Genomic DNA, 13,241 nt, shown 5'->3' with positions numbered 1-13,241 from the left:
GAAGCCAATCACCGCCACTGGTAGAAGGGTGAACAAGTCGCATTGTCACAGAGCCAATCTCCGTGGCAAAGTGGCTAGCAGAGCGCGCTACGACACCAGGGTTCTCGAGTTCGAATCCCGGCCTAGCTATGGATTTTATTTGTTTGATTGAAATGTTGTTTTAAGTGAACATTATGCACAGATATGCTAATCGGGACTGGAACTACAGTTTAATGAGAGATCCAAACTACCGTTGGATTTATAGTTGACAATAATAATTGAAATTACTGCTGCATACCATGATAAGTATATTGCAAAATCATGTAATAATTCAAGCGTCATTAGGTAAGCACGTATTAAATAAACACATACCTACAATAAACGTGTTCTTTAACAGTTGCACTTACGTAGTACTTTAAAAATAAGGCTAAATTTAGTCACTAAAACCGTAAATATACAGGGTGTCCATAAATTATCTTTAAAACTTTAGGCTTGAATAACTTGAAAACTATACTAGATAATGACAAACGGTTTTCAACATGTGACAAGAAAACTCATAGTTTTTTCGTTTTTTTTTTTTTTTTGTGACGCAGATTTGACGAAAAATGTGGACGCCACAGGAAAAAGCTGAGTGTGTAGCCTGGTTTATAGAGACGAAGTCCGATACCCAAGTGCAACGAAACTTTCGGACACAGTATGGAAGGGAACCACCGTTCGGGCATACGTCATTCATGGAAACGGGTAGTGTTCTCCATAAACAGGGGGCGGGTCGACCATCTGTGTCAGACGCCAACGTAGACAGGGTGCAATCAGTCCGCCAAAATCAGTGCGTACGGTGGCCAGAGTGTTGGCAATGCCACGAGCAACAGTGCACAAAGTCTTGCATAAGAGATTACGTCTGTATGCTTACAAGGTGCAGCTGCTTCAGGCACTTGGGTATCGGACTTTGTCTCTATAAACCAGGCTACACACTCAGCTTTTTCCTGTGGTGTCCACATTTTCCGTCAAATCTGCTTCACCTGGAAAACAAAAAAAACTTTGAGTTTTCTTGTCACATGTTGAAAACCGTTTGTCATTATCTAGTATAGTTTTCAAGTTATTAAAGTCTAAAGTTGTAAAGATAATTTATGGACACCCTGTATAATATGGACATGATTTCTTTTTGGAGGAAGATAGAAAGTAGGGGGCAGGATAGAAATATTGGGGGGCAGCAGGGTGAAATGGAGGGGGTGCCAAAAATCCACCTCTCTGGGTGAAACATTTATCTTGAGCCGTCCCTGCACACAGGGAGTCAAACCCGGCCACCACGGTATCAGGAGACCTTCCATGATTTTTTTTCTTCGATTTGGCATCCATCTTACCCTTGAGGATCAACAAGGAAGTTTTGCTTCAGTGATGAACGATGATGGTATGTATGCTTGGTTTCAGCTCAAAGAGACACCGCTGCTAATTTCGTCTCCGTCACGTGAAGGAATGTTAAATCCCGTTTCAGGACCATTTTTTATCTGCAAAGGAAGGGTTTGGATGAGCCATTTCTTCCTGCATGCTCCTTCCTCCCGAGTAAAATTTCAGAGGAGGATATTGATCCCGTGCTATGTCTTCAAATGCCTCCCCAGCCCTTCTTCTCTCCATCTTGACTCGGAGCGCGTATATTTCCCCATCAGTAAGCATGCCATGGCGATGGAAGGACACGTTCTTCCCAACGCCCATCCTCGCCTTCTGCCGCCGCGTCACGGGATTTTCATCAAGCGAGAGTCACGTCGACGCTCAATTGTTTTCATTCTCGTGGTCTCCATAAGAAATTGATCCCGCCTGTCAATCGCCAAGGACCTCGACTTTGCTTACAGGGTCGTGTGACCATGTGCTATCTTGAAGGATCTGGATGTAAAGGTGCCGAAACGACAGTCTCGTCTCTCTCCATAGACTGGATCAGTGCCGGCAATCGACGCTACAATGGAGCTGAAACAGGTTTTATCGTGCGGATGACAGAATTGCAAACTCTTTATTCGCTGGTGAAATTCAGCCTGTAGCCCTTCATTACACCACATACACAACCGTGTTTTAATTTATACATAAATAGATATTCCTGGATCTCTTTTGTAAGTGGTCGATGTGAGTCACAGATAAAGTTAATCGTCTTACCCGCATTGTTCTTCTGCGCATCCTCCACCTGACGTGGTACAGAAGGCCCCTCCCGTTCGCTGCTTTACGTTCTTCTGCGCAGACACAGGAGGCTACTGCTCATCCTCCATCTGACGTAGTACAGAAGGCTCCTCCCGTTCGCTGCTTTACGTTCTTCTGCGCAGTCACAGGAAAGCTACTGCGCATCCTCCATCTGACGTTGTACATAAGGCTCCTCCCATTCGCAGTGTTACGTTCTTCCGCCCAGACACAGGAGGCTACTGCGCATCCTCCATCTGACGTAGTACAGAGGGCTCCTCCTATTCGCAGTCTTACGTTCTTCTTCCCACACACAGGAGGCTGCTGCGCATCCTCCATCTGACGTAGTACAGAAGGCTCCTCCCGTTCGCTATTTTACGTCTGCACAGACGTAGAAGTTTACTGCGCATCTTCCACTTGACAAGCACAACAGACTACTGCGCAACTTCTACCTGTAATAGCAGAGAAGATACTTCACATCACTTTTCACTTTTCATGCGTAGACAGACATTTTTGTCTGCAGCAGATTGACGAATGGAAACTATTATATTGTACAAAATAATTATCGTGCTTATGTGTCTGTTTTTCCTCGAGTTGCCATCCTTCTTACTTTGAGGATAAGTAAGGAAGTTTTGCTTGTGTGTGAAAGATGATGCTTGGTAACAGCTCAAAATACACCCAGACGGCGAAAGAGGAGGTGCTGTCAGCACCACTCTCCGACTGCTTTTACTCTCCATAGTTGCCCCTCAGATACCAATATATTAGAGGTTGGACTGGGTGAACCCTAGAACCACTTAATGTAGGGATAATAGTGGAAAAGTTCCAGCATTGTGGATTTGGCATACTACCCACCCCACGAATTGAACCCAGGTTCCCCAGGTAGCAGTCAGACGCCTTATCTACTAAAAAACAAAAGTCGTTTTCACGTTCAGAAGACACAATGGGCTCTTATGGGTAATGCTTTTCTTACGGGAAATACGAGCGCGCTCTTGTGAAATTTCTGGATTTACAAATTTAGCTTAAGTAAAATCGGTACCTGCAGTTTTGCAGGAAATTTTGTAGAGAATACGATGGTGAACACAAAAAACTGGTAACTTGCTTACATAATTTTAGATAAATTAAAAACGCAAATTTTCTGTGAAAACACAATTTTTACATTGTTTTCATTCCTAACGTTGAAACATGTCGTAAAATTGAAGCATTCATTATTTAAAAAAAAATGACACTGTTTTTTAATTGTCATAGGTGACGGTGGTACTCAGAATTTATCAATACTTTAAAGCATATTTGCATTAAAAAATATTCAAATAAAGTATATGGAGATTTTTTATATTCGTGCAGTAGAAAATGTCGTCGCTGGCCATTTTTTGTTCTGTAATTCCAAGTAAAAACTTCCAGCGACAAAGTTGTGGAGAAAATAATGAAATTATTTTTGATAACCACTCAAAGGTTCCCAGAAATATTACTTCCATGCATTTGGAGTTTCTTTTTAACCCGAACCGCGCGCGAAGTAAGGAGACGTTGTCTGGCCATCTTGAGCTGACTCACCGCAGCATTCCGGCTAATCATCACCAAGTTTTCGAGTTGTCATTTTATTTCCATTCAGTAAAAATATGAACTTCATGCAGTTTGTTATAATAGAATTGAAATTACTTAAATTTAATAATTGACAATTATTTCCAATGCTGCTGTTGTGAGCAACATTAGTGCTGTCGCAAATACACGTTGTTTTTGTTTACATTACTGTCGACATTAATACTGAAATGAAGATCACCTTTCAGTTTCCAACGTACACATAAATTCATAGACACCATATTAACCTTTGAAAGGCTTTCCAACACGTGACAAAATATGGGGCTTCAAGATAGAAATATGACATGCCTTGCTTGAGTCATTCACGTCTTATCAGTTCACGTGGGCCATAACTCATTTGTTTGTTTGGGTTGCAACTTGAATCTAACCCATGTGCCAGGTTCCCCTTACTTGAGTGAGAGATCTGCTTTGGTCTGTTTAGACTTTTTCCCTCTCTCGAAAAAGTGTTTTCAGTTGTGTGATCGCTCAGTGATTTTTACTTTTTTAAGTGATTTCTGAAGTGTCATATTCGTGCATTACTCTCGCGTGTGTAGTAATCGCAATGGATCATAGTAAAAAGGGTAACTGTAACGTTCACAGTATAATATTAATATTAATATTAATAATTACATATAATTATCATTATATATACAAAATATGTAACACCTTCATTGTGAAGGAAGGTCATCATTTCCCGGCGACATGAGCTAGCGCTGTATTGGCAACACTGTGCTTTTTCTCCATAAGCGCCGTTGTGTCTTCTGAACGTGAAAACGACTCTCAACACACACGTCCATACGTACACACACACACACACACAGTACACACACACACACACACACACACACACGGAGAGAGAGAGAGAGAGAGAGAGAGAGAGAGAGAGATGATGATGAGTGATCGAGCGTTAGTGAGGATGAGAGAGCATTATAGACAAAGAGAAGGTGGTAAAGGCATACATAGCAGAGAGAGAATTAGGGGCAGAAAGATATAGAGAAGAAATGGAGAAGCGCGAGCGAGACACTATGTGCGTGAGACTTGAGAAGGAAGGAGAGGCATCATCTGCTAAAGAATTCTCTTTGCAGCATCCAAGAGTTGAGAGATGAGGCCGTTTCTAAGCTGCCAGATCCTTTGGGGCACGAGGCATCGATCCCCGGAGCTTCAGCTTTTCCTTCCTTAACTCGAGAACCGAGGAGAGGCACAACGAAGGCCGAACACCTCCTTCCTGGAATTGGGGCAGACGTTTCGGAGAATCCACTTTCAAATGCGCTCCTGCGAAAGTCTGCTGCCGTGGTTACCCGGGACGTCTTGACCCAATTTGCCTGAAAGGGCTGGGAATAGCCCACAGAAAATTGAAGCCGTCAGGATCAGGAAGAGAACGATTCGTTCTCTTGCGTTACTGCTCCAACGGCTCAGGAGTTCGCACCGAGCAACTGCACGATGTTTTTGCAGCACGTAAAGGAATTGCAGTTTTAACGAGTGTTTATTGTATACACCTTTTTTTAAAAAAAAAAAAAAAGAAGAAGAGAGCGTCCTACACATTCGCAATTTTCGCCCGCTGACTGTGCACGCGTTGGGTGAATTTCACTTTTTTGGGGGGGGGGAGACCCTGCCAGGGATATGAAGATTTGCCCATTCAATTGACTTTATTGCTGAGCCATGTTCGGCTGGCTATTCCTGGTCTAACCATATATTAAAACACTGACTTTAAGGGCGGAAGAAACAGTTTCCAGACGCTGGGGGAAACAAGAGGTCTGTGCCCTGGATGGTCGTAGGAGGAGAAAACGTGGAATTACGCTTATGGGAGTATTATCATACTTGTTCACTTGAGAATATCAAACTTTCGATGGCCTAGAAAAACATATGAACAGAAGGAGAACAGGCTAAAGATTTTATTTCCGGCAGGAAAAGTTGAAATGTCCATTTGATTTTGAAGTTGAAGTTGCCTCTCCATAAGAAATATATGGGATCCTGTAAATACGTATTCATCATATTTTTCAAAGATCGTATCTGGCTTAATAATCAACTTAGAAACCCGCTTCTACTTGCAACATGGGGAGAAATTGATGTTCTATTTTGCCTCTTTCGTTTTTTTCAGTAGCAGTTCACATTTCGACATTATTGAAAAAAATGTCCGCCTGGTGCGGAACTGTCCCTCGTAGCCTTAATGTTTTAAATTAGTTTCGTGTTATGTCGAGCCTGAATACATTTTCGCAGTGCCTAGCCTATATACTATACCTATTTTGAGGTTTAGAAATTGTAAAAGTATCAGTTTTCACGCCATTTTCGTTATTGATTCCTCGTCGCTATTATTCATACTAATTTTTGAACCACCATGTTCAAAATAATCGCATACAAATAATGCACCTCTATTTTCCGTTTTACTCACCATATTTTCACCTCATTATGACCCTCTGCTATATCTAGTACACTGGAACCAAGAACAAGTTGCACTCTTTCTCATTATCTATGCTTTTTTTATAGTCTTGTTTTCGCTTCCAGAATCGCTGAGGTTTTTTCGGATGTCACTAATTTTTCACGATTGGAAACTGAAAACCACACAACGTTACAAATTAAACAGAATCTCCGTTGCCCGGTATGAATACAACAATGGACCACATTAGTGGTGACGTCAACAGCAGACAATGGATTGATTTGGTGTTTTAAGTCCACTTTATGCACAGTAAGGCTAATCGGGACTGGACCTACAGTTTAAAGTGGGATCCGAACCACTATATGTGCCTCCGCCGGGAATCGAACCCGGGACCCCTTGACTACAAGGCAACGACGGTACCACTGCGCCATCGGGGAGGCCTCAACAGCAGACAAGTGAGCATGGTTGATTCCAAACAAAGATAGCATTTCTGTTGTATTGTTCATAACAGAAATAAAGTTCAGTTAGCTTGTATTCGAACAGAATAACGAATGTAAGAACTGCGTTAGATAAAAAAAAAAATTAAAAAAAAAAAAAATGGGTGCAAAATACAAGGACCAGTTCCGAATATTTATATATATATTCTCCCATTTAATCCAATGTTCCACAATTTTCAAAACTACAAAACTAGAGTTTTTTGCGAGACCTCAAAGAACATTAACTTTGACTAAAAATTCATCCTAATATTTGAAGCTTTTTTTTTAACAAAGTATGTTAAAGTTAATAACAAAACAGAATAACTATGCATTCCGGTATGCTAACTGTATGAAATGTGATGAGATATTGAAAAACAGTTGAGGTCGCTTACTGCAAGGGCTGGACCCTCCAATGTGTCGTACCTGTAATGTCGTTTTAAATGTTTGGCATATTTTTATTGAACATGTATATTTTGCTTTCCTCAGGCAGACTTTTTATCTCCCGAACTGTCTGTTATCCCTGTTGGCAGATGAGTGTTTTACCAAATGTTTTTTAGGTTTTTGAGAAGAGCTGGCCTCTTCGACTGTTTGCTAGGAGGTTTTTAGTTCATTCTTTTTTTTTAATAAAAAAAGGGTTGTGTTTGTTTTGTGCAGATCTCTCCTCCTCGCACCTTTAACCTTTCTCAGGGTCTTCTTCCACCTTGTTGTAACATTTTAAGTAAGAATTTTGGATAAGAGGATATTTCCCTGTAAACATTGAAGGGTGGAGAATGGTCAAGACAAAGTACATTGCGTCGAACGCGAACCCCCACTGATACATGCTTCACTTTCCGTGACGTCACAGGTGGCACCGAACCATTCTCCACTCTAAATTGCCCGCATTGTTTTACAATTTGTCGACTCTTTAACTCCTAGAACGAACGTTAAATCGGGCGTTAAATTTAACATCTCTCAAACGGTCTCCAGCGCGTGTGTGTTCCATTTTCCCATCCTGCTCAACCTTTCCAGCAAAGAGGGAGAAGGAGTGGGGGGCAGGGACGACATTGCGGTTGCCATGGGAACAACGCAGTGTCTTCAAGAACCTGAGGAAACGAGCAAATAGAGGATTCGAGAGGAAAAATAGGGAAAAAAGAGAGAAAACATGGAACAAGAGGATCAAATAAAAGAGAGAAGAAAAAAGAAGGACTTTGTTCGGAGGTCGGAAGGTCCCCCCCCCCTTCTTTTTTCTGCAATCCTAATTTTCTATCCTCTCCTCACTTTTATTCCCTACTTACTTTTATACGGTCTTGTTTCTTTCTTCCCAGCTGCGGCTTTTTTTTCTGATCTCAAACATCCTGCTACTAATTACACCTTGACGTTTTTGTAACAATAACTTTCTATTCTTGGCTTCCTTCGCCTTCATTATCCTTTAGTCTCCTTTTCCCGAGGCTAGTTCATTCAAAGCATTGGTACGAAAGAGCGCAAGAAAAAGCCTGAAAGGTTGTGTTCTTTAACTCCGGCAATAACCCAGGTTTATTTTTCGCACTTCTTGTAATTTTTCTGCGTCACGTTCTTGCCACACTGTCACCGTAAAATTTACAGCTTACTACCGTTAAAATTTAACGGTGTGCCTGTTAATTTACGACAAAGGGACGCAATAATTTTTTTCAGTGAACCCAGTACACATTAATTTTTTTCTCATGGAGCTTAAATTGTGAAAGTGGACATAGTACGTTCTAGGCAGTGGCGGGATTGCCATTTTTAAGCTTCATCTGTCATTTTAAGGGGAGTTCGTATTCACCACTTGGGTTTTCCCCAAGTTCCCTGCTTTCATTTGAAAATTTTGATTTTCTCACAAAAGTTTTGTTTCCCCGTCTTAACCATGGAGATAATTATGTAGAGAAATAGTTTATGGTGTAAGGATTCTGACCATAATTATCTGTAACAAACCGGTCTTTTTTTAACACCCTATTGGGATTTACTTTCTGAACATCGTCATATCCCTAGAACGGAGATTGAGAAACACCCCAAAGGATGGAGCTACGTGGCGAAATATCAACGGTGGGTTGAAATTTTTATAATTCGCTGGTAATATAACAATTATTTTTATTAGACAGTTGGGCATAAATTTACTGAAAGGTGTCAATAGTGGGGGCGGGAGGTCAGAATCCCGCCTTTGGACGTAATTTATTTGAAAGAAAATATGCTATGGTAATATAATTATTTATATGTATATCCACTTTAACCACATAATGGGATTCAAAATACTTGTTGTACCTGGCGTTCCCCTTAAAACCATGCTTAAAGCTTTCTGTGCACACTTATCCAGTCGTGATAGTAAAATTTATGCCGAGTTTAAAATGACAAATCAGTTTTGACTGATTGCTGTCTCACACGGCCAGATAAGTTTGACTTAATATATACAGTATATTGCCTCGAGCTACTATTTAATAAGTCTACCAGTCCACGAAAATGTGTCTTTCTAGCTCTGGCAGTTATAAAGATAACACGGACGAAGAGACATATTGAAGTTGTTTTTTTCATAATGTCCTAAACTTTGTTACTTTTATTGGTACGCGTGTCGAAGTCAATGTCAAGGTTTGGTACACGTGTCATAGTCAAGGTTTGGTATGCGTGTCATGGTCATAGTCAAGGTTTGGTACGTATGTCATTGCCATTGCCAAATTCAAGCTTTCGGTTGTAAAAAAGGGGTCCTGGGTTCGATACCCGGTGCAGGCACATAGTGGTTGGGGTACCGCTTTAAACTGTAGTTCCAGTCCCGATTAGACTTACTGTGCATAAAGTCAATCAATGAAGCTTTTGGTATGCATGTGATTGTCAATGTCAAGGTTTGTTCTTAAGTCTTTGTTTTTCCTCTTTTGCAGGAGTATGTGTTCCGATATCATGGCCAAAAGATGGGCGCTCTGGAACCCCATGTGTTCGCCCTTGCAGAGGCAGCGTACAAGTCTCTGCAGGCGATGGAGTCGAACCAGTCGTGTGTGATATCAGGTGAGAGCGGTGCCGGGAAGACCGAGACGACCAAGTTCATCCTGCAGTACCTGTGCTCGGTCACCAGTAACGTCAGCACGTGGGTGGAGCAGCAGATATTGGAGGCCAACACCATTTTAGAAGCTTTCGGTAAGTTTCTTGGTATATCAATTCAGAATTAGCTCGATTTACTTCTGAGGCCGAAGGGGGTGAGAATTAAGCCTACGCTAAAGGCAACGTTGTGGTTACTTTTCGATAACGCAAACAACTCAAGCTTTAATATTAATACTAGGACTAGGAATATACTTCACAGATGGCAACACTGCTGTCATGGCAACCGAGCGAAAGAACCCATGTATCGGCAATGATTGGATAAAAAATAAAATTATTGTGTGCTTCGGCACATGTGGTCATTCTACACCCACCCTTCAATGAATGTGAGGAAATATCCCCATATCAAAAATTCTTACCTAGGAGTTAAAAAAGGGGTGTATAAAGGTTCTTGAGAAAAGTTAAAAGTACAAGGTTGTAAAGAGACCTGTATAGGACAAACACAACACATTAGAATGGCGTTATGACAAGTTAAATACTTGGCAGCGAAAGGCACAACTGAAATAGAATATCTTAACAACTAGAAATGGCAAATAGTCACTCGTTGGATTTTAGAACCTTCGAACCCGAATCATACATGGTAAGGATTAGGATAAATATCTGTCTAGACTTAGAAGAATGATGATGAAGTTAATATCGAAGAGTAAAATGAAACTATCCTTTCTCCAGGCTTGGTACGTACAGTATGTAACATTCTTATTCGTACACACAAATTTTCAAAGAAAATGCTTTATTATCTGATAGGAAATACACTCTTTTGAATTTGTTTCTTTACAATTCAATAACTAATATCATTAGGAACATAAAATCTTACCCAAATTCTGTATAACCAATGACAATAATAAATTAAATGAAACTGAAAGAGAAACATGCCATTTTTGTACAACTTTTCTATTCGTACACTTAATAATATAAAAGAAAAAAGTATGTTCAGAGCAAATTGACTGACAGTTCTAATACTTTGATGCGTATCCTTTGGCTTTAATTACTGCTTGACACCTGTTCTTCATAGAATTAACCAGTTTCCGACATGTTTCAGAGCTTATTTTATTCCACTTGGCTTGCACAACAGTTTTCAACTCTTGTTTGGACTTGAAGCTTGCTTTATGGACTCACCTCTTCAAAATTGCCCATAAATGCTCAATGGGATTTAAGTCTGGACTTTGAGCTGGTGTTTGTAGTAGTTTGGGCACATTCCATATTATCCAATTCATGTTAACTCGCTTATGCTTACTGTCATTGTCTTGTTGGAATCTGTAGATAGGCGGAATGTCCATTTTTTGGGCACTCTGCTTTACATTGTTCTTCAATATGTTTAAATAGACATATGCATCCATGATACCATCAATAAACTGGATGGTACCAATACCTTTGGACGACATACTGCCCTAAATCATTAATGACCCACCACCGTGTTTAACTGTTGGAACTGTGTTATTGTGATCATTGTCTTTATTTGATTTTCACCAGACCCTATTTATCCCATCTGACCCGTATATATTAATCTTGGACTCGTCTGACCATATGATACTATCCCAAAATTCCTGGTCCTTGTGGATGTGCTCTTTCACGAATTCCTGCGATTCACCTTATTTGCATACGGCCTCTTTCGATGTATTCTGCCATGATATCCATGCTTCCACAAGGCACGTCTGTCAGTTTGATCTGACATTAACTTGCCAGCAACATTTTCTACTAATGGTCGTAAGTGATGAACACTTTGTCGGAGGTTTTCTCGCACTCTTTTTAAAATAAAGCATTCATCACGTTTATTCAACCTTGTCTCTTTTGGTTTTCTCGGCACATTCTGTGTTGAACCTTCCTCTCTACATTTGTTTACTATGTATTGAACTGTGGAGTGTGATTTATTGACTGTTTGTCCAATTTTTCTTAACGAATAACCTCTAAGGGCCAAATTTATAATAACATCCTTCAGATCGGAACTAAGTTCCTTCACCTTGCCCATTTCGAACACGCTGATAGATAGACGATTGGCCTACAACAATACCTATGCCAGCATTCCACTTGACGGGGAGCGTGTGTGCATGTTCAAACTTGTTACGAAGTTGCAAACTGCACGAAATCGCCCAATTAACAGTGGCGCTGTATGCGAGGACAATTGAAACTCTTGCCTGTACGAATAACAATGTTGCATGAAACAGCGTGTTTTTCTCTTATCACACAAATTATATGCTCTGTTTATACACTTTGAACATACATTTTTATTGACATTTGTTGGTGAAACCTTCATTAACATTAATTTACAGGTACATATGAAAATGATTATATTTACTAGTAGATATGACATTTTTTCCTCGGAAATTCTATGTGTACAAATAACAATGTTACATACTGTAGTTCACCTAAGTCAGGCAGACTGCTGTCCTTCTCTACTCGCCAAAGTGCTCTTGCCTGTCTCTAATCAAATTGAAAAGTGAGTCCTCTGCCAGTCTGTCGGCTCCTCTAAACCCCAGTCCGTGGAGACTTCCTATATGCTGATACGTGAGTTTTTACCTTCCTATTATTGTAAACAGCTTACTACTTGTGTACCAGTTGTAAACCTTGTAGCCTCAATATATCAGGAAGTGGAAGTCTGCTTAACACTCAACTGTGCATAATTCAAATACCTCAGAGGAGTGGACAGATGTTGTAAACAAGTGAATGAACCTTGATGAATTGAAGCTTCTAGAGAAAGTTAAAATAAAATAAAGAATAATCCTATGGATTGATAAGGAATACACACAAGAAAACTTTCTTGCAGACAGTGGAAAAGACCAGCTCTTTTCAAAAATCTAAAAATATTTGTTAATACAATGGCGTCATCTCCTATCAGGAATGATTAACAGTTTGGAAGATTAAAAGTCTGTGTGAGGAAGGCAAGATCTGCACATTAAATAAGAATATGCTGAACACTTAAAATGGCATTACAGACATGACCTATAGGGGTGTGTGACAATGGTTGTGTCCAAACAGCAATGGAAATCAGAAGGAGATAACATAAATCAAGGACTAGTTGTGGCAGAAACCTTCGGATTTAAGAAGGCTAGAGAGATAGTTATACAAAACATTTCTGTCCTGGAGAGAGAGGTATTCAAGGTAGATAAAATGCACGTTTCTTTTTATATCTTGCAGCCATGGTGAACACTTCAGTTTAAAAATATGTGATGATAATAACATATGAATGCATTTTTTCATTGTAGGAAATGCGAAAACAGTCAGGAATGACAACTCTAGTAGGTTTGGAAAATTTATGCAAGTGTGCTTCGACAGCAAATGGATGATCAAGGGATGCATCATCCAAGATTATCTTTTGGAGCAGTCCAGAATAACATTCCAGAGTCCGGAAGAGAGGAACTACCATGTATTTTATCAGTTGGTCGATGGTGCTAAGGTATGCTATTAGCTCATACTATTAGTATTTGCAAGACTTCTTGTTCTTTGTTGTAGTACATGTTTTTTAGGAAGAAACAATCTTGTTACAAAGTTTAATACCAAAAACTATATTATTGTTTATTAAAGTATCACCATGCGATGACTGATATAAGCTGATTTTGTAACAAAAATTTAACAGAACTTTGCATTCCAAAGTATTAATCAGTTTT

General features: G+C 40.0%; 1 protein-coding gene across 3 annotated transcripts in view; it reads left to right on the top strand.

Moving 5' to 3' along the window:
- Positions 1-13,241, top strand: part of Myo81F (unconventional myosin 81F) — a 333,460-nt gene that overhangs the window by 239,735 nt on the left and 80,484 nt on the right. For all 3 annotated transcript variants that reach the window (XM_083137796.1, XM_083137797.1, XM_083137798.1), the window contains exons 4-5: positions 9,426-9,678; positions 12,840-13,030. In XM_083137796.1, the coding sequence (XP_082993922.1) occupies positions 9,426-9,678; positions 12,840-13,030 (444 nt within the window). The remainder of the gene's footprint in view (positions 1-9,425; positions 9,679-12,839; positions 13,031-13,241) is intronic.

Source organism: Lepisma saccharinum, chromosome 16, assembly GCF_977018435.1.
Source record: "Lepisma saccharinum chromosome 16, izLepSacc3.1, whole genome shotgun sequence".
NCBI classification, from domain to species: domain Eukaryota; kingdom Metazoa; phylum Arthropoda; class Insecta; order Zygentoma; family Lepismatidae; genus Lepisma; species Lepisma saccharinum.
Note: the sequence above shows the minus strand (reverse complement) of the source record. Positions and strands in the feature narration are given on the sequence as shown.